Source organism: Stomoxys calcitrans, chromosome 4, assembly GCF_963082655.1.
Source record: "Stomoxys calcitrans chromosome 4, idStoCalc2.1, whole genome shotgun sequence".
Lineage (NCBI taxonomy): Eukaryota > Metazoa > Arthropoda > Insecta > Diptera > Muscidae > Stomoxys > Stomoxys calcitrans.
Window position 1 is genome coordinate 180863321 of NC_081555.1, and position 27994 is coordinate 180891314.

Below are 27994 nucleotides of genomic sequence, written 5' to 3' on the forward strand. Positions count from 1 at the left end.
TTGTTAAAACAAATAAATAAAAAAAACTATTTTCTAAATTTGAACAAACGTCGAATGGGTCGTATGCCTATAACTTGTAAAAGGGGAGCATTGACCACACTTACACTCCTTCATTCTCGTGCATTGGTAATTGGTGTTGCAATCAGTGGGTAGGGGGCACATGCATGCAAGTACATTGCGATTAAGTGAAAACTCGTTAACCTTTTTTGTTTTGTTTTTTTTTTTTTTTGTAATTATTTCAATAAAAAAATAAAACATTATAACTTGGTATAAATAACTATAATTATTACTACTTTTATGTCTTTATTTACAATTTGCGATAATTAAATAACTAACAAATTACTGATTTAGGGCTAAGGAGCACTTTAGAATCCCTCTTTAGCAGCCCGAAATCTGTAGCGATCATTTGACCCATCCAAGCATGGTATTTGCAACACATTAAAATAAATAGAGCCCATAAGCTGAGATTGTGAAGTGTTGGTCTTTTTGAGGCAGGAAAACAGCATGTCATCGCATATGCAATGGGATCTGAAATTAAAAGAAAAAAAAACCAGAGTTTATGATTAAATTTAACCCAAATATTATAAGAATTAAATAAAATACTTTATCAATTGTATGGAAGAATTCACACTCTTGATCTCATATTGAGAACATTTTTAGAGCCATGCCCAAAGGACAGATGAACAGTTAGCGCATTGACATTCAGTTGTTGTTGTTGTAGCAGTTTGTTATGTTCTATCTTTTGTCTGCTTGATTCTGTTGAGTGCCAAGACCCAGGAACTCTGCGACTTAGATGGGGTGCGTCCACAGGGATCTGGGTCTGAGTCGAGTGGGTCTGGCTGGACAGTTAAACAAGTGACGTGTATCGTGCAGTCCCTGGTTGCAATCGGTACATACATCTTGCAAGTCGGCATCAATCCTTGCTCTGTAGGATTTGAGGCGGCTGCATCTGCCGGAACATAATTGAGCCAGAACTACTTTGGTTTGCCGGTAGAGGTCAATTTCTTCAGGTGCAATGGGAGGCGGTCGTTCTCCAAGGACTACATTCACCCGGTAGCCATTTACCGCATCTGCTACCGCGTCTGCATGAATGTTATATAGACCTGTTTGATATGACACTTGATCCAGAAGTTCTCCCTTGTAGCGCTGAACCTCACGCTTTAGATCATGTAGATCTACCATAAGGCTTCTGGGCGGTGGACACCAATCCACAAGATTGTGATTTGGATGGTCTCTGCGATAACAGTCGAAAAGGTATTGCTTAGACAGCATGTAGTTATGTTCTCCTGATGGAGGTGGTCCACATGAGAACTGAGGAGACAGCCCGTTGCAGTTCGGAGGACGCCATTCTGACAGATCTGAATATTATTCCACAGCGTGTCACAAAGTTGACGAAACCACAATGGCGCTGCATAACTTACCACAGACCGGCCAATTGCTTTGTACGTGAACAACAAGGTTTCTTTGTCTGCACCCCAAGGACTTGAGGACCGTGTTTCTACTTTTGACTTTTACGCAAATTGCTGTGGCATGTGGGAAGAATGTGTAAGAGCTGTCAAATGTGACACTTGATGGTCGGTATCATTTCTCCATCGACCATCACAGTCAGCTCAGTATTCACCTCACTCGTATTTGTAGTGAACAATGTGGCTGAAGATTTGGTGGCAGATATCTTGCAGCGAAATATGAGGCAAGTTCGTTGAGGTAGACGTTCAACCTATCGCTGATGTCAACAATGGGTTGGGGCTTTATGCCATGATCGTACAATCGTCCGCCTTTCGGTATTGCATTTGTAATATCTTGAAGACCTATTAGGAACATTGTATCGAATATAAGCAAACCTGACTCACACGGAAGAATACCACCCATAATATTTAGCATCATCATCATCAAGATTGTGCGATGCACGCTAGGATGAAACCGACAAAAAAATTTGTTGTTTGAAAAAGGATAGAGATAATGATTGCAGGATCCGAACACTATTTGCGGCAAAGTTGTTGCAAATTTGCCGAAGCTGGTGTCGACCAAAAATCTAAAAGAAAAATTAAGTCGAGTAGCTCCAAAACGAGAAGAGGTATGGAAGAACCAAAACCAATTTTGGAAATCAGACCACAAATGAAGATTTGAAAGCCCGAACAAATTTTCGTAAGGCCGAGGTTACCTACTTTTAAGGCCTACCAAAGGCTTCCGGACGATCCGATTTTGCATATCACCTCCTTTACACATCAGCTCTAACTATTCTAACCAGTTGGTAACGTGCTTGGATTTCCAGTAAGGGGGTTGAGGTTTTCATTTCCCTCAGATGCCTAGTCTGTTGCTACTCTGGTAGCCTAACCTATCTCTATTCCTTTTCTAATGATAGATCTTTACAGTTTTTAGTACCCTGCACCATAGGAGGGGGTATACTAATTTTGTCATTCCGTTTGTAAGACATCAAAATATTGATCTGAGACATTACAAACTATATATAGTATTGATCCTCTAGATATTTAGTCATGTCCCTGCATCCGTCTGTCTTTCGAAAGTACGCTTACTTATCCGATTTGGCTCATGAAATTTTGCATGAGGTGTTTTGTTATGACTTCTAACAACTTGCTAAGCATGGTTCCAATCGGTTCATAACTTGATATAGCTGTCATATAAGCTGATATTCAGATTTGACTTCTTGAGGCTCTAGAAGGCGCAGTTACCACCTGATTTTACTGAGAATTTGCATGTTTAGATTTGCTGCGACTTCCAACAACCGTTCCAAGAATTGTCCAAAACAATCCATAAGCTGATATAGCTCTTTTACAAACCAAGCGCCTCATTTGACTTCTTAAGCCTCTAGAGGGCGCACTATTATACGGTTTGGCTGAAATTATAAACGTGGTATTTTGCTATAGCTTCTAGTAGTCATGCCCAGTGTTGCCGTTTTTGGTAGATTCCTACCAAAGTTGGTAAGTTTTTATTCTCTTGGTAGGATTTTCACTCCTTGTCGTTTCTGTGTAATTGTTAAAAGTGCAAAAAAAACCATGGAAGTCGAGGAGCCAAATTCTGTTACAAGAGATTGGTAACTCAATTTTTGGTAGGATTTTCACTCCTTGTCGTTTCTGTGTAATTGTTAAAAGTGCAAAAAAAAACCATGGAAGTCGAGGAGCCAAATTCTGTTACAAGAGATCTCACTGCTTCAAGTTTCCGGAAAAAGGGCGTAAGTTCTGATGTTGACTATAACTGTTACGAGTGCTAAGGGATCTCTTCTAAATTTCGTAAATTCTGGATAGGATATGCGGCTTTTGTGCGTTTAAAGCTTTCAGTTGGAAAACAGGGATGTGTGGCAGCTGCATACAAATATGGCCAAATCTAGTTCATGCTCAGGGCCCATGCAACTCTCTGTATATATATAATGTTATTTGATGTGTTCCAAATGGAATGGCAAAATAGCCAACTGCTCGGTGGTGGGTAAAAGTATATGCTATAGCACATTTTTGTAGGGAGTGGCAACACTGGTCATGAGCAATAAGGGCTATAATACGTTTTTTGGATTTTATCATATCTAATAAGAATAATTGGTTAGACATTAAAGACCATCGAAAAGTTCATCTGTGAAAAGGAGTATGTATTTTAATAAATTTCCCAATAGCCTATCACAATAAAAAAATATGAAATTTTTTTAATAGTTGTTGTCTCGATGTTTTTTCTAAACACATACATACATATATAAAAAGTCTGTTTTCCCTAAAATGTTTGCCTCATTGGCACATTGCCAAAAACCACCTTCTGGTCTAGATGATATATGTTTTCCTAAAAACAGTGAGACAAATAGATATTGAACATGGAATGTTAAACCACAAAATAAATAATATTCCACCATATGATGAAAACAAAAAAACTGGGGGTGGGTGATAGCTAGTTATAGAATCTTATCTATAATAAGCAATAAAAACAAACGAAGTAAAACTAACCAAAGTAGGTCGAATCGAACAGATTATAATGTAATTTTTACACATATGGAGACATCGAACAAACAAACAGACGGGCGGACTAGGCTTAATTACTACAGCAAGTGACTGTCGCAGACGGGATGAAATTTGGTCCCACGTAATCACACCCCAGTATGCAGAACAAACTCATACGAATTTTTTGGGGTTAATTTGGATTCCCTTCAACTAAATCGACATTTTAAATTAAATGGTTAACAGCATATATTATGGCATATTTTTAATATAAAGTGGGATACAATTTTAGGTCTTAAGCCTAGTACTGACTTCGAGTTTTCGTACGAACAACTGTCAAAAAGCCCTATAAAAAAAATTACCACGAAATTTGTTCAAATAAGTTGTACTAAGTTCTTTTTACGAAATGATTTCAACATGTTGCTAGCAACATTGTCAAATTTCGTAGATTTCAAATGTACATGTATATTAATTCCAGCGAATAATAACAATCAGCAGCAGTTGCTTGTCGTGGTCGGAGAAAAAAAAAAACGACAGATGGCGGGTTTCGAGTGGGCCCAGGTCACAATCAGGACACATTTCGCACGTTGGCATTAATCCTAGCTCTGTAGGAGTTAAGGCATCTGCCGTAACGAAATTGAGCCAGATATGCTCAGGTTTTCCTTTAACTTTCTCAAATAAAAATATGCAAGTTTCCAGAAAAATTTGTTTTTACTTTGGATGACAGACATATGATAACAATGATGCCAACATACAACTGTTTACTACCAAAACATCGCTTTGCATGCCAAATAAAAAAGTTTAACTACAACTTAACAAATTGGCAACACAATTGGAAACATTGGGAGATTTCACAAAATTTAATTGATGTTTAGCAACATTTTCCGTAGAAGCGAAGTCAGTACTAGGCTTTAAATGTAAAAATTTACTAAAAAAAACAAATTCAGGTGCATTTTTCAAATTTAAAAGGTATTATTTTTGAAAAACTTAAAAAAAATTGTTTTCATTAAGCCGGGTCTATTTAGAGGAAACTTTAGAGTTATGCGCACGCAAACATTTCGGTTGTAGTCCATGGAGTTGGCAACAAAACTCTGCAGGTTTAAACCATGAATGGCTAAAAAATCATGTTCCGCACTTCATACAGTGGCAGTTCAATTCGCCAAATGCATATCCAATGGACTTTTCTATTTGGATCTATTTAGAGCGCAAGGTAAGGATTCAACAATCAAACCGTGTTAAGTTTCGCCAGGCCGAACTTTTTTTATATACCCTACACCATAGCTCTCATTTATCAAGTTCTTTGCAAGGTTTCTTTTTTACAGCCTCAAACTAAAAAAGAATATACAAAAATCCCCACGTAGTTTTTCTATGGGTGAATAAGAATTGCTTTCTGTAGGTGCTCAAATTGTCAAATCGAGAGATCGGTTAATATGGACCCTACATTAGGTTATGAACCGATTTAGGCATACATTTTTGATGGTCATACCAGAAGTCATCGTACGAAATTTCTGCCAAATCGGATAAGAATTACGCCTTCTAGACGCTCTCATACTAATATCGGGAGGTCAGTTTATATGGGAGCTATATCAGGTTTTATACCGATTCGGACTTTATTTAAGATATCTGTTTGAGGTCATATGAGAAATGATCGTGCAAAATTTCAGCCAAATTTGATAAGAATTGCAGCCTCTAAGAAGTATATTCGGGAAATCCGTTTATATCTCCCGAAAAAAAAGCGATCATTAGCTTGGAAGTGCTTCGTGGTTGTCCAATCCCGAAATATAAAAGGTAACCCTCGTATTACAAAAGAAAAAAGACAGAACATTCGGACGGACAAAAGAACATGGGGTATGATAAAGCTTATTGTAAATTGTTTTAGATTTAAAAAGAAGAAATTTTTATATGCCACTTACTTGGTGTAGATCGCGTCATTGTTTATGCCATATTTGTTTTGCATTGGTCCAATTTTTATTGGACACAAATCATGTTGACGGCAACAACGATCCATATGTGATTCACTTCCCAAATCTGAATATGTGGCGGCAATGTCTCCACTGCCACACCATTTGGTGCCTAGAGAAATTAACATTATATACAAATTTCAAAGTTAGCATATCTTTTTCATGTAAAATTTTATATATACTATATATGTATACCTGGAATAATGCCGCTTAGTCCTGACACAAAAGGTGTGACGAGGGGTGTAACAATGTTAAGACCTGACGTCGGCGTCGTTGATGCATCGGCCGCTTTACCAGCATTGCGAGCTGCATAGGTGAGTTTGTCCACACGTTCACATTGCCTCATTAGTTTTAGCATCTCCTCAAATTTAATTTCCAAAGGTCGATTGTATTTGGAAAGACTTGAAAGTAACTTTTTACCTTCCTGTTCAGTGCTTAAATTAAAATGTAAGAGAAATTAATGAGCAGAAAATGTCAATCTTTCAAGCTGCGATGATGTTGGCTTTAAAATGTAAATAATTCGTCAGGATACTGTCTGGACACGTAACCTTACTAACAACTAAATGTAATGGATATGTAACCTTACTAACTACTCAATGATAAGATGCTTCCTTTTTTATGCCCAGTACAAACGGTGTCGCATAGCGAATTTACCATGGTCGGCAAATTTTTGCTCTTTGGGGGTGTTTTGGGGGAAGATGCGGTGCCCCAAATACATGGTACCACTTTGGATATCAGATTCGTATTATACTCCCAAATACCTTTATTTGAGCCCCATATTGCGTCGTTCAGTAAATAAATTCTGTTTGTGGGTTGTTTTTGGGGAAAGAGTAGACACCCAGAAAATTGGTTCCGAACACATTGAGCCCCACATTTACATGGTCGGTAAATATGTCCGATTTAGGGGTGTTTTGGAGAGTTAGGTGGTCGCCCAAACACTTAGCTATGGAATTATATCAGCATCTTGCTCTACTCTCAAATATTATTTATATAAACCATATTGCCATTGGCCTCCAAATTGGATATCAAATACGTTTGCTAATCCCAAATACCTTTTATTTAAACCCCTTACTGCAAAAGTCAGGAAATATGTCCGGTTTGGGGTATGGGCCCTAAAAACTATCAATATCGAGCTCTACTCTACGAGACCAAAAATTGTCATGGTGAGCAAATACGTCCTATTTGCGGGTTGGACGTCGGTTAGACAGTTGATCCCGAATGTTGATATCACATTCGTAGACTACTCCCAATTACCTTTCAATATATATCAGATTCTTGTTCTACTCTAAAATATCTCTAATTTGAGCCCCATATTGCAATGGTCAGCAAATACGTCCTATTTGGGTGGTTTTATGGGTTTGGGTGACCCATAAACACTTTTTCCCGAATATTGATATCAGATTCGTGCTTTACTCCCAAAAACTTTTCATTTGAGCCCCATATTGCTATGATCGTAAAATTGTCCCCTTTGGGTGTTGTTTGGAGAAGTGGTGGACCCCCAGAAGCTTGTTCCCACATTTGGATATCAAATTCGTAATTTACTCGCAAATACCATTCATTTGAGCCACCATATTATTATTGTTAGTAAATATGTCAGATTTAGGGGGGTTTTGGGTGTTGGTGTGGTCCCCCAACCACTTGGTACGACAATTGGATATCAGATACGTTTTCTTCTCTTAAATACCCATTATTTGAGTCCCATATTGTCGTGATTGGACAATATATATATATTTGGTAGGTTTTGGGGGTAGGGCGGCCCCCTAGGTACCCCATCCGAAATTTGGATACCAAATTTTTGTTTGTACGTTACTAAGAGAGCACACAAAATTTCAATTAAATCGCACTACCCATCTCCGAGATCTGGCATTTCTGAAAATTAGGGTAGGGGGGAGAGTCCGCCCCCCCTTCAGATATCAAAAAATGTAGTAGCCGTTTCTGAGTCTATAAGGAACCAACATATATTCATTTACAGGTGGTGGCCCAACAACAAAATATTGAGTGCACTATCTGTCAAAATCAGTGATTAGTGCAACTCTGATTTTGTGTATATTACTAGTTCGCGCCATTTTTCGTTGTGTGTGTGTTATGGTTCATAACTAAATACGCACACACACGACCAAAGTTTGTTGACAGATAGTGCACTTCGCGACAAAAAAATTGTACTCAGCCATTTACGGTACACTACCTGTTAATTATGTCATGTAAGGAACACACAAACAAACAAACCTACAAACAAACACAAATTGATATTTATATATAAGATTATAAACAAAAAGAATAATCATATTTGCTTCTTATGATAAAAACCTCTAAAGTGGCAACACTGTTACCAACTCATTTGTAGTGACACACATACGCTTAACAACAAATCTGTTTTGACATGTTAATTAATTAGTAATTTGTACTCGTTCTCACTGCAATGCTGCCAACAAAAACACCCAAGTACTCAATTCGTTATTTCAGTCTACTCAAGTCAACGCTTACAAGATTGTAAATATATATAGAAGAACCCCACCCTTCCCTAAAAAATCACCCACTCTTCAAGCACGTATGTATAAGCCCTCACCAAACAACGTACACACAACAAACCACTTCACCAAGAGATACAACTCAAACGAAATAACACTTCCGTTTTGGCCCATAAAATTCAAAAAATTCAAAATTGGCTAAAATCGTATGCTAATTAAAAGCTATGCTCCAAAACATGCAATTCTCCCGCTTCCCTCCTATCTATTGAACTCTATTAGTTGAAATCGTTAAATTGATTGATTCGGTCAGAGTGACGTGCCTTTTTTCTTTCCGGGTTTTCAACATTGATCGCCATACTTTGCATATCATAATGCGATTATCAATGAACGAGTTTGCAAAACGTACGAAAAATATGTCATCTCAGCTAGAAAACATCATCAAAGAAGAAGAAAAAATCCACTTCACATATCAAAATAAAAGAGGTAGGAAGCACTTGGCGATGCCGAATAGCTCTTTGAATCCAACTAAGGAACAATTTAATTTATTATGACTCAACTATTTCAAATGTGTTAATTAACGAAACAAATACCTTTATTATGATGTAGAAAACTGGATTGTCATATTTTATACAATAACAAGTAAATTTGGATACCTGCCACCTAAATGCGCCTTTTATGGTCCCAAAACCTTAAATCGAGAGATCGGTCTATATAACAGCTATATCCAAATCTGGACCGATCTGAGCCCATTTGAAGAAGCATATCGAAGGGCCTAACACTACTCACTGTCCCAAATTTTGGCAAAATTGGACAATAAATACGCCTTTTATGGGCCCAAGATCTTAAATCGAGAGATCGGTCTATATGGCAGCTACATCCAAATCTGGACCGATCTGAGTCAAATTGAAGAAATATGTTGAGTGGCCTAACACAACTCACTGTCTCAAGTTTTAACAAAATCGGATAATAAATTTGGCTTTTATGGGTCTAAGACCCTAAATCGGCGGATCGGTTTATATGGGGACTATATCATCATATGGAGGCCACCGTAGAGCAGAGGTTAGCATGTCCACCTATGACGCTGAACGCCTGAGTTCGAATCCTGGCGAGACCATCAGAAAAAAAATTTCAGGGGTGGTTTTTCCCTCCTAATGCTGGCAACATTTGTGAGGTACTATGCCATGTAAAACTTCTCTCCAAAGAGGTGTCGCACTGCGGCACGCCGTTCGGACTCGGCTATAAAAAGGTGGCCCCTTATCATTGATCTTAAACTTGTGATAAGTTAGCCTCTGTTCCGTAGTGGAATGTTCATGGGCAAAATTTGCAATTTTTATAAAAAAAAACGTAATTATGTAAAGTTATTTATAGAGGTTTAGATAATCTTATTGGAAGGTTGACTTTTATGAAACATGGTCCTATTAAAACAATTTACACTTCTCAACAATCTACACAAAAAAGAGGTATTTGTGAAAATTTGGAATGTCTGCCTTGACTGTTTAGAAGCTACGAGGCTTTTTCATCAATATTTCTAAGAGTTACATATGAATGTGGTGTTTATTAAGTCTTTGTTTTTAGCTATACTTACTAAATTTCGATGAGTTCACAGCCCAGCAAGAGTTTCTCGGGACCCAATTCGGTAACAGCAATTGTCGAGTCATGATAGTAAATCATGAGCAGGGAATCATTGGACAAACGATTGCCACTATATTGAATGTAAGTATTGAGACTCAAATAAGATAACGGTCAAAAAGCAGGAGGATTGCGGTTGCACTTACCTGTAGGTCTTCATTTGTCTAGCACTGCGTTTTTCGAACAACTCCCTCAAGGTGGGTATGCCTTGGAAGCCATCACTGAAGTTAAATGACAATGTGGGTTTGGCCCCAGCTGTGCTCAGGAAGCCAGCTATAATGATGGTGGCCATCACACAGCACAGCTGAATGCATCGCTTACGATCGCCAAACTGCCGGCCGGACATGGTGTTGAAGAAGGGAACGCTCCAAGACAACATGACAACACTGTCTGTGTTATTTTCTCAAGCCAGGGATAAGAGGATGTTGCTTGCTGTCCTTGTTGCCACTGTTGACACCAGGGCCATCTATTTTCCAAAGTTCACTGTCAGGCTGGGATTTTCAATGTGTGTTTTCCTCGCAACCTGCCAATGAAAACTGTTGACAATAATTTGTATACTGCTACTATTATTGATACGATTATATTTCTTTTAGCCTGTCTGTACTGCGTTGTGGCTTTTTGTCGTGGTGCTAGGTGCAAATAGTTTTCAAAGTTTTTCGAGTGTCGAGTGGCCTCATAGAATTAATTTTTGTCTTTTATTCTTTGCTGTTTTTAAAATTTTGTATTAAATATTAATTTATGAGAAAAAATGTGTTTGCTTGCCATTGGGGAAATTTGTTTTAACTATTCTTACCATTTGGTTGAATTCTCATCGGCCTACCACCCACCACCCCCATTGGCCAATCAATCCGGCGGTGGTTATTCAATATTCTTTCTACTGCCACTAAATATTTCATACTATGCAGCGCAGCGCAGTCCATCGCACTGGCTATGTTGCATGACACAGTGGGTTGGAAATTTTGATTTTAGCCAAGACTATACTTAACATATATTCTTAAGCAGGCCAGCGTAGCGCAGAGTTTAGCATGTCCACCTATGACGCTGAACGCCTGGGTTCGAATCCTGGCGAGACCATCAGACAAAATTTTCAGCGGTGGTTTTCCCCTTCTAATGCTGGCAACATTTGTAAGGTAAAACTTTTTTTTCAGTGTAGCTTTACTAAACTATTACTAAAATTCCCAAGAACATTCCACTAAGAAACAGGAGATAATTCTCTCATTTCTATGAGTGCAGTCCGATCAAAGTTGAAGCTCAATGATAAAGAGCCTCGGTTTTTATGCCGAGTCCGAACGGTGTGCCGCATTGCGACACCGCTTGGTGGAGAAGTTTTACCAGGGCAAGATAACTCACAAATATAGCCAGTCAATGTAGTGAGGGGATAACCAACGTTGAAAAAGCGACTGGCTTTACTCCTTCGAAAGTTAGCGTGATTTCGTGAGACGGACAGACATACAGACATGGCTTAAATAGACTTAAAATTTTCTGGAGATCAAGAATAAGACGAATATTTCGAGGTGTAACAAAAGCAAAGACGAAATTCTATGGTGGATGGTATAAAAATGGGCTATATTGAACTATGTTTGGACATACATATGTATATTTATAGTGCTGTAATATAAAAGTATTTCCCGATATAATTTTTGAGCTCACAAATTCTCTTGTGGTCTCCATTATTCATTTAGTTTTTATATTCTGGAAATTGTCCCATTTAACACTTGTATGCAAACGTTACTCTGCAGAGCTGACTCGCATATAAAATTTGGCCAAGACAAGTAATATCGTCTTCCAACTGTTCTACATGCCGTGCCGCTATCAAAAGACGAAATTTACTAACAGCATAGCCAATCATTGTAGTCTGGTCACCATCTGTAGTGGTGCTGGCCTACATAAAACTTGCAATAAATACAGTATAGCGTGACATGGCGATATGTTGGAGTCACAAATATCATGCATTATTCAATTCGCCTCGAGCAGCTCTTTAGTCGCTATACAAAGTTCATCCCCGTCTGAACTTTAATTTATTTCTAATTGTTTGTGTTATTCCCCAAGGTGACTCAACCCTTTGGTAATTCAACAAACATTTGTTTCCCATACCACTTACAAATGTTGTGTTTCGATGCATTGTGCACTGCTTTATAGAATTGATTGCCACTTTGCTGACCTTTTGACTTAACCTGAGATTACGCCCAGTCATACAGTTGCCATCAGAATTATAGCAGCGTAACATTTTTTATTTACCTTTAGTAGAATTCAAACAAAATGATTAACTGTTTGTTTTAGAAGCTTTATTGGAAGTAAGTAATTTACAGTTTAATTTCTCAGTTGAGTCTAAGTTAGAAGATCGACACTACCAAAAAATAGAAATGTTTATAGAAATACGGCGAAAGTGAGCATTACTGCAATGTGTTTGTGATCTGTCAGATTTTGCATTGGCATATTTCATTCGTAAACATATTGGATTGCTCAAAAAGTAATTGCGGATTTTTTAAAAGAAAGTAAATGCATTTTTAATAAAACTTAGAATCAAATATACTTTTGTACACTTTTTTTCTAAAGCAAGCTAAAAGTAACAGCTGATAACTGACAGAAGAATGAATGCAATTACGGAGTCACAAGCTGTGAAAAATTTGTTAACGCCGACTATATGAAAAATCCGCAATTACTTTTTGGGCAACCCAATACATAACAAATAGAAGCGTGCTAAGTTCGGCCGGGCCAAATCTTATATTCCCTACACCATAGTTCGCATTTGTCGAGTTCTTTTGCCGATATCTCTTTTAGACAAACAAAGAATAAAAGTAAATAATTGATTTGATATTGGAGCTATATCAAGTTATGGCCCGATTCGGACTATAATTGAATTGAATGTTGGAGACCAATTCGAGCCAAATCAGGCTTTAGACCGATTCGGACCATATTTGACAGGTATGTTGATGGTCATGGGAGAAGCCTTTGTACAAATCGGATAATAATTACGCCCTCTAGAGGCCTAAGAAGTCAATATCCCAGATCGGTTTAAATGGCATATTTGACACAGTTGTTAGAAGTCATAACCAAACACCTCATGCAAAATTTCAACTAAATCGAATAAGAATTGCGCCCTCTAGTGTTTCAAGAAGTCAAGATTCAAGATCTATGGACCTATTTAAACCATAATTAGCACAGTTGTTGGAATTCATAACAAAAGAAGCCGTGCAAAATTTCAGCCAGATCGGATAGGAATTGCGCCCTCTAGACGCTCAAGAAGTCAAGACCCCAGATCAGTTTAAATGGCAGCTATATCAGGTTATGTGCCGATTTAAACTGTACTCAACATAGTTGTTGGAAGTCAAAATAAAACCCCTTATGCAAAATTTCAGCCAAATCGGATAAGAATTGCGCCCTCTAGACGCTCCAGAAGTCAAGTCTCAAGATCGATTTATACGGCAGCTATATCAAAACATAAACCGATTTGGCCCATTTACAATCCCAATCGACCTACACTCATAAGAAGTATTTGTTCAAAATTTCAAGCGGCTAGCTTAACTCCTTCGAAAGTTAGCGTGCTTTCGAAGGAGTAAAGCGTATATATTGGGTTGCCCAAAAAGTAATTGCGGATTTTTTAAAAGAAAGTAAATGCATTTTTAATAAAACTTAGAATGAACTTTAATCAAATATACTTTTTTACACTTTTTTGCTAAAGCAAGCTAAAAGTAACAGCTGATAACTGACAGAAGAAAGAATGCAATTACAGAGTCACAAGCTGTGAAAAAATTTGTCAACGCCGACTATATGAAAAATCCGCAATTACTTTTTGGGTAACCCAATACATAACAAATAGAAGCGTGCTAAGTTCGGCCGGGCCAAATCTTATATTCCCTACACCATAGTTCGCATTTGTCGAGTTCTTTTGCCGATATCTCTTTTAGACAAACAAAGAATAAAAGTAAATAATTGATTTGATATTGGAGCTATATCAAGTTATGGCCTATATTTGTCTATATTTGTCTATATTTGGATATGGCTACCAAAAAGACCAATATTTTGCTCTACAAAATTGAACAAAGTGACTTTTGCTTATTAGACCAGTCAACATCCGTGTCGAATTTGGTCGAAATCGGACCATATTTCGATATAGCTGCTATGGGGGCATAAATTATGCATTTTTCACCCGATTATGACGAAACGTGTTTTACGTATATAACCGAGGTGGTGGGTATCCAAAGTTCGGCCCGAAATTAACGCCTTGTTTTATTTTAAATGAAATTGTTTGAGCAGAAGCTAATTAAGAACATGTTTCAAAATACAATTACAAAATTAAAAAACTGGTTCCGTTTTTTAAATGCTGATCGCATATCGTAGCAATGCATTTGTTTTCGACAGATGTCATTAAAAGGAAAAAGTGTGACATTTGCAAGTCTTTAACACAAACGAAGCAAGAATTCAATTTAATTCCATACTTAGCTGTTGTCTTTACAAGAAATACAAAATAGTGCTAGTTATTTGGAAAGAGCTGTTAGCACATGTTTTGGGTTTTTGCTAACATACATGCGTAGTTGCCATATGAAATTTTACTGTGACCATTTTTGTATTACTAAAATCTCAATTGGAAGCCACCATTGGGAAGAGGTTAGCATGTCCACCCATGACACTGAACGCCTGGGTTCGAATCCCGGCTAGAACATCAGATTTTTTTTCAATGGTGATTATCCCCTTCTCATGCTGGCAACAATGGTACCATGTCATGTAAAACTTCTCCCCTAAAAGGTGTCAAACTGCGGCACGCCGTTCCGACTCGGCTATAAAAAAGAGGCCCTTATCATTGAGCTTAAACTATGTGAGACGTTTGCCACTGTTCATTAATGGAATGTTCATGGGCAAATTAGCAATTATTTCATTTATTTTGTTTAAATAAGTTCAGCTGGAGTAGTCCATTGTGATGTAATCAAATCGGCGGCATGTAGCTTTCCATTACATCATGTAAATAAATAATAAGGCTTACCTTTGTCTTATTGGTCATTGTTTTCGATTCTTTACTTATTTACCATAATTCTGACGACTTTTTCCGCAAATAATCTGGCAACCTTGCTTGCATTTCCTTGCATGTGCAATTAAATGGACAGCAATGGCAACAAAACGGATACACGCTTATGTCTCTTAAGACAACAAACCCCTAATTGTTTTTCTCTAGTCATAGTTATTTACGCAATATTTTTATTTTGCCATTATCGTTTGTCCAGATTGCATGAATAGGCAGCTCAAAATTTCTTCTGAACAATCATCGTCGTTACTGTGCCATTGTCGAGACGTTGATGTTGATGCTGTTCAGCTCTTGTTTGTGTTGACAAAGAGTGTTGCAATGGCCGCATGTATTGATTTGATTGTTGTTGGCTCACATTCGAACCGTGTTTATAGGTCCCTGGTGATGCAAAGTAGCACGAGTACATGTGGTAATAATAATGACACATTATGTATGTATGTATGTATGTGGTTCATTAGCTTATTACTTAAGGCCTGTTTTATTTATAATTCACCTACAATAAAAATTAATTCAAACATTTGCACCCGGAGAAATTGGTTAGCAAAAATGAGACAGCAGTAATTTTGCCGAACGGCAAATAGCCATATGAAATTTTACTGTGCCCATTTTTGGCCTATATATAGGCTACTATAAGGTTTCAAACAAAATTTCGCTGAATTCGAGATTAGGTGTTTTTGAAAACTAGGGGAAGAGGTATCAAAAACTGAGTTACTTTTTTTCACCACAGGACAATTCTACATAGCAAATTTGCCTAGGAACATTCCATAAAGAACAGGGACAAACTTCTCACATATCAATGATTGCTGTCCTATTCAAGTTTAAACTTAATGATACGGGCCCTCCTTTTTATAGCCGAGTTCGAACTGCGTACCGCATTGCTACACCACTTTGGGGATAAGTTGTTCCATTGCATGATACCTCATAAATGCCTCCAGCATTAGGAGGGGATAACCCCCACCGAACATTCTTACTGATTTGAACCCAGGAGTTCAGCGTCATAGGCGGACATGCTATCGTCTGTGCTACGGTGGCCTCCGTTCTCCATTCTGCATCATCTGTGAAATTTTCATGAAAATGGGTTCTGCCGTTTTTAAGTCTATAAAGAACACATTAACAAAGATGGTTGCGTATGATTATTATTTGATAATTATGCCCATAAACACCACACGCCACCTTGGTCACGCATGTTGCATAGCATTGATGGGCATACTAACACTGTTGAAAAGACCAAACTGTGTTTGTGTGGGTATCATCAAACACCAATTAAATGAAAAAGCTTTGAAATAGAGGCAGCCGAACGAAGCCAAACGAAGTTGTTCATATTATCAGTGTGTATCTATTCGTTTTCATACCCACCACCGAAGGATGGGGGTATATTCATTTTGTCATTCCGTTTGCAACATTTTGAAATATCCATTTCCGACCCTATAAAGTATATATATATATTCTTCATCATCGTAAAAATGTTGAACCCACGCTACAATTTTTAAAAAAAGAGATATTTAGCTGAAACTTTGCACAGATCCTTTTTTTGTCCGTATTTATTGTCCGATTTTACCAAAATTTGGGACAGTGAGTTGTGTTAGGCCCTTCGACATCCATCTTCAATTTGGCCCAGATCGGTCCAGATTTAGATATAGCTGTCATATAAACCGATCTCCGATTTAAGGTTTTGGGCTCATAAAAAGGCGCATTTATTGTCCGATGTCAACGAAATTTAGGACAGTGAGTTGTTGGCCCAGATGAGTCCAAATTTGAATATAGCTGCCATATAGACCGATCTCCCGATTTATGGTTCGATTTCGCCGAAATTTGGGACAGCGAGTTGTGTTAGCCCCTTCGACATCCTTCTTCAATTTGGCCCAGATCGGTCCAAATTTGGATATAGCTACCATATAGACCGATCTATTGATTTAAGATTTTGGGCCCATAAAAGGCGCATTTATTGTCCGATTTCGCCGAAATTAAGGACAGGGAGATGTGTAAACCCTTCGATATTCCTCTTTAATTTGGCCCAGATTGGTCCTGATTTGGATATTGCTGCCATATTCCGATTTCGCCGAAATTTGGGATAATGAGTTGTATTAGGCCCTTCGACATCTTTCTTCAATTTGGCTCAGATTGGTCCAGATTTGAATATAGACCAATCTCACGATTTAAGGCCTTGGGCCCATTAAAGACGCATTTATTGTCCGATTTCGCCGAAATTTGGAACAGTGAGTTGTTTTAGGCCCTTTGACATCCTTCTTCAATTTGGCCCAGATCGAATCAGATTTAGATATAGTTGCCATATAGACCGATCTCTCGATTCAAAGTCTTGGACCCATAAGAGGCGCAATTATTTTCCTATTTTGCCGAAATATGGGACAGTGACTTATGTCAGGCTTTTCGACATCCGTGTCGTATTTGGTTCAGATTGGTCTATATTTGGATATAGCTACCAAACAGACCAATATTTTGTTCTACAAGGACTTGTACCACTCAATGTCCTTACCGAATTTGGTCCAAATCGGACCCTATTTCGATATAGCTTCAATGGGGGCATAAATTATGCATCGAGGTGGTGGGTATTAATAGTTCGGCCAGGCTCGTTATTTATTTGCCCACGGGCATAGGAGTTTATGTGCTGTTGTGTTGTTGCTCATCTATGCTACGTGGTATAGAACATAGATGGGTACCATACACATCCGGGCACAGGAAAAGCGAACAGATGCACACGAATAGTGTGAGAAACTCGTGTGCCTTCGTTCGGTTGACGCATTGTTGTTATTTTGGTTGATTGGTCGATTGCAGCTCATACAAACACAATTTATTATTTCCCAACTGTGTTTGTGGGTCCATCACTGTTTTCTATACCAAAGATCCCTCCAAACATTTGGAAGTGACTTTCTCACTCCCTTCCAGAATTGTCACTTTATAGATCCTTTTTATGATAGTTTGTAGAGATTTCATGATTTAAAACAACTCAATATATTACTATCGGAATTCTATCATTCATGTTTCGCTAATTAGTTTCTCAAAATCAACTGTTATTGTTACAAATTTAAAAATATATTTTTTTGTTGTTGTTTTGGACGCTAAATCAAATAACCTAACAAATGACAATGTACGTTTACTTAGCCTTCTGCAATGAAAATAGGCGCGTAGCACAGAGGGATAGCATACGCCTCACAATCGTATTCATCGGCTGTTCAAATCCCAGTCAGGGAAAGTCATTGCAAATAAAATCTTCGACTATTAATCTCGATTTGAAAAAGGAATAAATAAGAAAGAGAAATAAAAATAAGCCTCACACACACTCACACAGGTAAAAAAAATTAGGCAAAAAAAATATTTCTTTTTATTGATGAGGTTGATAACCGAATTTTAAACTTTTTTTAGTCTCTATTTAGTCACTCTTGGAAATATATCGTCAGGTGGAGTTTTCTCCCATACCGAGACACTAATTAGAGTAAAAAATTATATCGCATGAGATTGTTTCCAACTTCTTTGAGTGCAGAATTAGCGACTCGCACGATAGAAAATGTTTGCAGGGATGAGGAACAAGACAACCGCACATAAATTTCTATGCTCGCATAGGAACAACGATAACTACCACGGGCACGAAAAACGAACTGTTCCACATGTACAGTGTAAGCAACTTCGTGTGGCTTCGCTCAGTTGACGCATTGTTGATATTTTACATAGCTTCTTTAATTAGTTGATTGTTCAGGTTTCACAACCCCTCGCACAAACACAATTTAGTATTTTCAAGTGTGTTAGTGTGCTCATCACTTTACTATAGCAAAGTACATGGCAAATTGTATTTGCAACCAAACCGCAAAATCATGCGTGCGACAAACGCCAAAAAATAAACGAAGGAATCAGCCCAGTTTTTTTCATTTTATTAACCAATGATGTGGATAGGGGAGGGAAAATTATCGAAAATTGTTAAGAATTCTTTTATTTCCAAAAAACATCTCAAAACAAGTAACACTTGTCCACCCATTCGAAAATATAACCCAAACCATTTTTATATTCTCCTTTAGAAATTTTAGGATTTTTTTGTAGGATTATGCCTACTGTATAAGATCAAAAAGGTGTGTCAAAAGACTGCTACCACGTTTTAAACTTCCCTGAGCAGCTATGCATTGAGCTTAAAGTTTGAATAGGGTAGCACTCATTGATATATCCGAAGATAGTCCCGTGTTCCTTAATGTAATGTTTGTGGCCAAATTTGCATTGGGAATCTCTAACCAGCACAAACCAACTCAATTTGTATTAAGTTAACCATGGAAACACAATGCTGCATAACCAAATTACTGTTTTATTATTGCATATTTTTTTGAAAGGTTATGATATTCTAGTATTTCGTCCTACTCTATTCGTATTCTTGGGTTTCTCCTACTGATAGTTATTTACTGGTTTTAAGGTCTGCATATATGGTCAAATATACCGACATATATTCAGTAAGCTATGCACATTATCTCAATTGCAAGAAACCAATTTGGATTTCTTTATTTGCACACACAAACCAACGCAAAACCGGTGTTTATTCAAGGCTAAGTTTATTACAAAAAAAACCAACAATTTTTAATTGAAACAATGGACAACACTGGTGAGTGAACACATGAAAACAGAGAGGGAGAGAGCAAAAGAGAAAGAGTTCAAAATACTCAAGATCTGGTTTTGTTTAAGTTCGGCCTCAAACAAAGTCGTTTGTCATAGGTCAGTGTTTTTCATTACACTGAGCCCGTACTAAAACATACATTACATTGAGAGATAAGTACACACAACCACCACACACAAACATACAGATGTACTAGCAAGAGTTAATGTGGATATTCTGGGGAGCAACTACTTTTAAGTTATCTGAAGCAGTCGCTTCAGCCCTAACGATTTTGTTGACAAGTGAAGGCAACAAAATAGGTGCTACGTTGAGCGTATTTGGAACTTTCACGACAAATTTTTTACTCCAACTGCGTTTATTAGGAAAAAGTGTAAAAATTAAACTAAACTCTGGTCCACAATGAAAAGTAGTTCGTTTAATTCCAACCATCCAGTTTCCGTAGATAATGAGCTCTAAAAAAAACAAACGAACAAATTTCGATGTGCATCATTGACTTATTGAGCGTTGTCGATGATGAGCTGAGCCATCCGTTGTGGTTGCAATGGAAAACATGAAAACTTTACAACTACCAACAAAAGCAACTTACTAACTTGGCCTAATGTCGTTTTCTTTTTTTTTTGTCGGCCGAAAGAAAGCTTTGTGAGACTGACTATTTGCTATTAAAGCCTAAGCCAACTGCAGCATCACTCTCATCATATTAATTTCCACCAATGAATGCAATGTAGTTGTTGTAGTGTTTTTAAAAACAATTGGCAAATTGCGGATTTTCATTGAAAGAAAAAGAGAACTGCATTGTTTAACAAACTCTGTTCGAAATGGCAGTCAATGGTAACGAAGTGAAATTAAATGCCGTATAGGAAACCAATGTGCAAGGCCGAAAAGAAAAGATGGTAGCAAAATGAACAAGGTGCAACCATTTAATTAGACAGACAGAGAAATTAAAGTTAAGGTCAAGATTGTCGTTGAGCTATATAAATTTAATTGTTGGGGTTGGTTTTTGAACTTTAACCTTATATATTTACGAGTAATTTTCTAAAAACAAACTATAATTTTTTTATGGGATTAGGTATTTGCACAAAAGGCTTTAAAATGGACTACACTCATAGAAATTTGTTAGTAAAAACTGCAAAAAGTTTGCTGTGATGGCTGTATGAAGTTTGCCCCCTGTTTCTTAATTAAATGTTTGGGGGTATATGGACAATATAAGAAATACATGCCCAGTCCTGATGACTTAGATCTATTTTTCGGCAATCATGAGACAGTACGATAAAGATTTTTTAGATTCGATAGATAGATGGATTCACATAAAAATAACAATCAGATTTTGGTTCAAGCACAAAAAATATATCAGTTTAACGATGTCTTTAGAGACTTAGTCGCAAGTTAGTTAGGACAAGGCGATTAAATTGAAGACTACGTTCTGTTTAACCTACATATTGTCTTTGTCAGGCAGAAGAGGGCAAACATTTAAAGAAACAATATAACATTCCTTAAATGTCAATATTTTTCCATGAGCAATTTTAAGTATTTTGGTAAATAGTTGTTAGCCATATGCAAAATTAAAAATAAATATTTAACGATCTAAAAATTTAAATACAAGATTTTAAAAGTGGTCAACTTTTGACCATGTTTTTAAAAAAATGAGAATTTTAACTAATTTTTACTATAAATCTGCTCTTAATAGCAAACACTAAATGAACACAAAATATTAAACCAACTGAATAGCATTTTAGCTGGTTCCATTTCGCCAACAATTACAACTTTCGCTTTCTAAGACAAGTTTTCATTTACGTTAAACCACTAAATTACTTTGAGTTCATCAAAAAAAACTTCAAGAGTTTGAGTTAGTAAGAGTGGTATGTACTTGTGGTCTTAGTTTCATTTAAAATAACACTTTTTTCAATCTTAGACATAATCTAAATTCTTAGACATTTCATATAAATATACATTTTTTATTGTCTTTCCATGGAACATTTTTATACCCTCCACCATAGCATGGGGGTATACTAATTTCGTCATTCTGTTTGTAACAACTCGAAATATGTGTCTAAGACCCCATAAAGTATATATCTTCTTGATCGTCATGTCATTTTAAGTCGATCTTGCCATGTCCGTCCGTCCGTTTGTCCGTCTGTCTATCGAAAGCACGCTAACTTTCGAAGGAGTAAAGCTAGGCGCTTGAAATTTTGCACAAATACTTTCTATTAGTGTAGGTCAGTTGGTATTGTAAATGGACCAAATCGGTCTATGTTTTGATATAGGTGCCATATAAACCGATCTTGGGTCTTAACTTCTTGAGTCTCTTGAGGGCGCAATTCTCGTCCGATTCGACTGAAATTTTGCACGTGGAATTTTGGTAACACTTCCAATAACTGTGCTAAGTATGGTTGAAATCGGTTCATAAACTGGTATAGCTGTCATATAAACCGATCTTGGATCTTGACTTCTTGAGCCGCTAGAGGGCGCAATTCTCATCTGTTTTGGCTGACATTTTGCATGAGGTATATTTTTATCTCTAACAACAACTTTGCTTAGTATGGCACAAATTGGTATATAACCTTAAACAGCTGTCATATAAACCGATCTCCCGATTTTGCTTCTCGAGCCCCTACAAGGCGCAATTCTTATCCGAATGGACTGAAATATTACACAATGATTTCTACAATGTTCAGCATCCAATTCATTTATGATCCGAATCAGACTATAACTTGATATATTGGGTTGCCCAAAAAGTAATTGCGGATTTTTCATATAGTCGGCGTTGACAAATTTTTTCACAGCTTGTGACTCTGTAATTGCATTCTTTCTTCTGTCAGTTATCAGCTGTTACTTTTATTTTCTTTTAGAAAAAAAGTGTAAAAAAAGTATATTTGATTAAAGTTCATTCTAAGTTTTATTAAAAATGCATTTACTTTCTTTTAAAAAATCCGCAATTACTTTTTGGGCAACGAATAGCTCCAATATCATAACAGTTCCTCATCATTATTCTTTGTTTGCCTTAAAAGAGATAACGCGCAAATAACTCGACAAATGCTATCCATGGTGGAGGGGATATAAGTTTCGGCCCAGCCGAACTTAGCACGCTCTTACTTGGTTTTTTGTAACCACTTCTAAGGCAACATAAAGTTTATAAAGTAGCCATTTCCAATTAAATATGTACATATTTTTGTGGTCATTAAAAGCTTAACACATTTTAAACAACATGAACTTTAAGCCAATTCCACAAAAAGATGATCAATTCCATTTTAATCTGCCATTTTTTTTTATAATTATATGTTGTTTATCTTAGACGCCCATAAGCACATGGTACATGGTCTGGTTTAGTAGGTGGTCATTAACTTATGACCTTCAATTTAAAGTCTAACCTTCAATTTTTTTTTTCTTTCAAATAATAAAAAGGCTAATAGCTAAACATATTGACAAGTTGATGAAGGAAAAGTCTGATGATTTAATTTAAATAAATAAATCATATTTCATATAGGTATATTTTTTTCTTCATCAGAAGAAACATTTCAATATGAAAAAAAAATAATTTCACAATGAAAATTCAAATGAGTATTGAAGATACAGTTTTTAGGTCAATTCCAGCAAATAGCTAAAATTGTGCATAGATTAATTTCTTTTCAAACTCTTGCCAAAACTAACTCTGCAAATTAGGCCAATAGGTCAAACACTAGATATTTTGGTTAAATCTACATAAATTATGTATATGTCCTCCAGACCAACATCCCAAAATGCTTTTGAAAAACGCAACACTCAGAATTCATCATTTATTACTACTGTGAGAAACGCATTACCCATTTAACTGGAAACTTTCACTTAATTCAGAAAAATTAAATTCTATTCAAATTGAAATTCTATTAACTTTTGCATACTTCATTAAGAATAAGGGAAAAGATAATTGGTCTTAATATCTACACACTCCAAGAAGGAATTCGGTAATAACTTTGAGTTAAGAAAGCAAGACTTTCAATTAAATTTAAGATGCTTTGTTACGGACGTAACCTTTCTCTTTTTATGTTACAACTAAATACCAATTTTTTCTTTTTCCTAGAAAAAAAGTTTTTAAACTTATGATGCTCCTACTTGTAAAGTATTGTTGCACACAAAAAAAGAGTAAAAACAAGTAAAAAGGCATTAAGTTCGGCCGGGACGAACTATGGAAACCCACCACTTCGGGTATATATGTAAACTCCATTTCGTCCAATTCGGTGAAAATTGGATAACATAAGCACCCAAATTCGGCACGGACATTGAGTGTTCTAATATATATGTCACAATTCAATTGTGTAGAACAATATATTGGTCTTTTTGGCATATATATCCAATTATAAACTGATCTGAAAAACTCACTGTTTCAAATTTCATCAAAATCGGGTTATAAATAATTCTTTTACGGCCTTTAGATCCCGGCAGATCGGTAGATCGGACCCCGGCAGATCGGTCTATATGCCAGCCTTATCGAAATATAGTCCGATCTGAACCATATTTAGGTCGGGTATCAAATTTTAGCGAAATCGGTTAAAAAATAAAGCTTTTATGGTCTTCAGACCTTTTATCGGCAGATCGGTCTATATGGCAGCTATATCTAAATATAGTCCGATCTATACCATATTTATGTCGGATATTATTAGGCTTAAAACTGTGCACTATTCCAAATTTCAGCGAAATCGGATAAAAAATAAAGCTTCTATGGCCTTCAGACCCTTTATCGGGAGATCGGTCTACATGGCAGCTATATCTAAATATAGTCCGATCTGAACCATAATTAGGTCAGATGTCGGGAGGCTTAAAATAGCCAACTGTTTTAAAGTTCAGCGAAATCGGGTAATAAATAAAGCTTTTATGGGCTTCAGACCCTTTATCGGGAGATCGGTCTATATGGTAGCTATGTCTAAATATAATCCGATCTGAACCATATTTGGGTTAGTGGTCGGGAAGTTAATGTTAATGTTTCATATTTCAGCAAAATCGGATGAAAATTAAAATTTTATGGGCATTAGGCCCTTTATCGGAAAATCGGTCTATATAGCAATTATATCCAAATATGGTCCGATTTGGCCCGTTCAAGAACTTAACCAGCGTGCATCAAAAAGACGTATTTGTGCCAAATTTCAGCTCAATATCTCAATTTTTGAAGGCTCTAGAGTGATTACTACAGACGGACGGCCACACGGACATCGTTAAATCGTCTTAGAATTTTACGACGATCCGAAATATATAACTTTCTAGGGTGGGAAATTTGAAATTTCGATGTGTTGCAAACGCAATGACTAAATGAATACCACCATCCTACGGTGGTGGGTATAAAAAAGGAGTTGCTTTGCTAATTGAATGTTGGAGACCACAGTAGAAGTCAATGTGTTTAAAATTTCAGCCAAATCGAATATGAATTGCACCCATTAGGGGCTCAAGAAATCAAGATTTAAGATCGGTTTATAGGGGAGCTGTATCAGGCTATAGACCGATTCAGACCAAATTTGACACGTATATTGGAGGTCACGGGAGAAGCCTTTGTACAAAATTTAAGCCAAATCCAAATCTAGAGGCTCAAAAAGTCCCAGATCCCAGATCAGTTTATATGGCAGCTATATCAAATTATGGACCGATATGAACCGTATTTAGCACAATTGTTTGAAGTCAAACCAAAACACCTCATGCTAAATTTCCGCGAAATCAGATAAGAATTGCGCCCTCTAGTGGCTCACGAATTCAAGACCCCGAATCAGTTTATATGGCAGCTATATCAAGTTATAGACCGATTTGAATCTAATTTAGTTGGAAGTCATAGCGAAACACGTCGTGCAAAATTTCATTCCAATCGGATAAGAATTGCGCCCTCTAGAGGTTCAAGAAGTCAAGACCCAAGATCGGTTTATAGGGCAGCTATATCAAAACATGGACCGATATGGCCCATTTACAATCCCAAACGACCTACACTAATAAAAAGTATTTGGTCAAATTTTCAAGCGCCTATCTTTAATTCTTCGAAAGTTAGCGTGCTTTCGACAGACAGCCGGACGGCCAAGCTAGATCGACTTAAAGTGTCATGGCGATCAAAAATATATATATGCTTTATGGGATCTCAGACGAATATTTCGAGTAGTTACAAACAGAACGACGAAATTAGTATACCCTCATCCTATGGTGGAGGGTATAAAATTTAAGATGTTTTTTCTTGATCGAAAGATTTTGTTTTCCTTGATGAAAGATTTTTGATTTCGTGGCAAAAAGCGATGCAAATTCGTCAATGAATATTCCATTAAGGAACAGGGGCACACTTCCTACATATCAATGAGTGCTGTCCGTTGAAGGTTAAAGCTCAATTCTGATACCATCATCATCGATGGGCGATATATACTAACGGAAACAGTTACGTTTCGAATTTCGGTCGCTACACAGATGATACTAAGTTCCTTCTTTGAAAAATCCATTTATTGTCTCTAACTAAGGTACAACGTTGTCTTTGACACAAAGTCAAAGAGAGAAAATCACCACTAAAAAATTGTGTTTTGATGGTCTCGCCAGGATTCGAACCCAGGCGTTGAGCGTCATATGCGGACATGCTAATCTCTGCGCTATGGTGGCCTCCAGTCGCAGCCAATTCACGAAATTTATGATAATTCGGTTAGGATGGCGCCCTCTAGAGGCTAAAAAAATCCAATCTTGAAACAGATATTTAACTCAACATTGGCCTTTTTGTCCCATTTAAAATCCTTAATGACCTAAATCAATAAGATGAAAGATGATAGACGAACTGAACATGAATTTTAATCAGGCGAGCGGTTTTATTGGCATCTACGTCAAATGGTAGATTTTCGAATAATTTCCTATCGTTAAAAGATATTAAAACCTTCCTTAAAAAGATTTTTGTCTCTAAAAATAAGACACTGGTTTCACTGAATAAGGTTAAGCCAACCGATCAGCCGACATACAATTTTTTTAAATTTTTGGCATTGAGGATGTCAACTTGTTCTCTTTTTACAGTCATTCTTTGTTTACGTTTTCTCGTACTTGATAACATTTTCAATCGCCAGATTTGACGTCCTTAATGATTTTCATGAGCCCATTCACTTTATGTTTTCGCAAGTGATCTAACCTTCTATTATTGAATCCTGAATAAGACTAAAATTAAGGATTTATTGAACTATAATTTAAGATGAAAATGCCTTAATATCAAGTAAAAGTCTTTCAACATAGGAAATGTTTTCTTAAAAATTAGGTAATTGGGCAACTTCAAATTGTTTTCGTCAGCTTGGCTCAAAATATGAAAGTTAGTACAAAATTTTTCAATGTGCGCCTGTTAACTAAGGTACAATTGTCATTTGTCTCATTGTCAACTACGTAGCCTTCATCGAAATTTTGACCCAAATACGAACCATTTGAGATAAAAATTCTTTTATATCAAGTAAAACTCTTTCAAGAAAGGAACTTTGTCTCTAAAATTGGACAAATTTAAAAAAAAGCTAGGTCATACTTTTTCAATATGAGAATCATAATAATAAACATTCATACATATATGCAATCGCATACGAGTTTAAATCTAAATTTACCAGGCTGATGCTACTTTGTATGAACAAAGACGGTCAAACAAATAGGGCTTTTCGTCTTTTGACTACAACAATATTTGGATTGATTTTTATATAGCGTTTCACACATATTACACAGGGAGCTTCATAAAAACACTATTCATATCGTACCACAGAATATTATTACAATTTATATATAGATATATATAGATGCTCTAAAAAATGTTTTAACAAATATTAGCATTGGAGACAGTCTTGAAAGTATTTTTTACAATATTTCTTTGTTTTCTATTTTTTTTTTAAATTTCACTACAACATGATTGCATGTTAATTTCCACTAAAACCCCTCAAAAGTGAAATGCGGCCAAACACTTGAAAAAACCTCGAAACATCTTCACATTGCATTTTTGTAAATATGTATGTATGAATTTAGATAATGAGTATGTACGGACGTACAATTAAACCCACGATTGACTGCACCACATGCACTTGAAACTTATGAAAATTCACCGACGATCGTGAGGAAAACCGCACTTTTTTCGAATAAATCTTTTAGACATCCAAAAACAATGGACTTTAACAAACGTTTCGTTGTTTTCGTTTTAGAAATAGCGTAAAAATTAGTTTTCGAATGCTTCTTTTTTTTGTATTGAAAAGTTAGTGCTTCTGCGCGCCTTTGTCTGTGGCTATGCTACTCTACTACTGATTGCAAAAGTTGGCTCAAAGCATTGAACCCCCTCAACAAACAGTTTGTTGTGTGTGATTGGCGCGGCATATGATATGGTAGGTCTGTATGGTGTTTGTTGTTGTAGCTCTGACTGCAGCAGCATTGTGAAAGAGAAA

General features: G+C 36.6%; 1 protein-coding gene across 3 annotated transcripts; it reads right to left on the reverse strand.

Annotated features, from left to right (window-relative positions):
• Positions 1–264: 264 nt before the first annotated feature.
• LOC106083011 (uncharacterized) lies at positions 265–27785 on the reverse strand. Of its 3 annotated transcripts, none has more exons than XM_013245822.2 (6): positions 27608–27785; positions 10140–10516; positions 9950–10066; positions 6092–6330; positions 5849–6008; positions 265–528 (listed from the first exon to the last, which is right to left on the reverse strand). In XM_013245822.2, the coding sequence occupies exons 2-6, from the start codon at positions 10370–10372 to the stop codon at positions 366–368; spliced, it is 912 nt and encodes a 303-aa protein (XP_013101276.1). In that variant the 5' UTR covers positions 10373–10516; positions 27608–27785; the 3' UTR covers positions 265–365. The 3 variants fall into 3 exon arrangements, with proteins under 3 accessions (XP_013101276.1, XP_013101273.1, XP_013101275.1); XM_013245819.2 differs by lacking the exon at positions 27608–27785 and adding an exon at positions 10787–10881 and having other exon boundaries at positions 10140–10698; XM_013245821.2 differs by lacking the exon at positions 27608–27785 and adding an exon at positions 10787–10867.
• Positions 27786–27994: the final 209 nt, after the last annotated feature.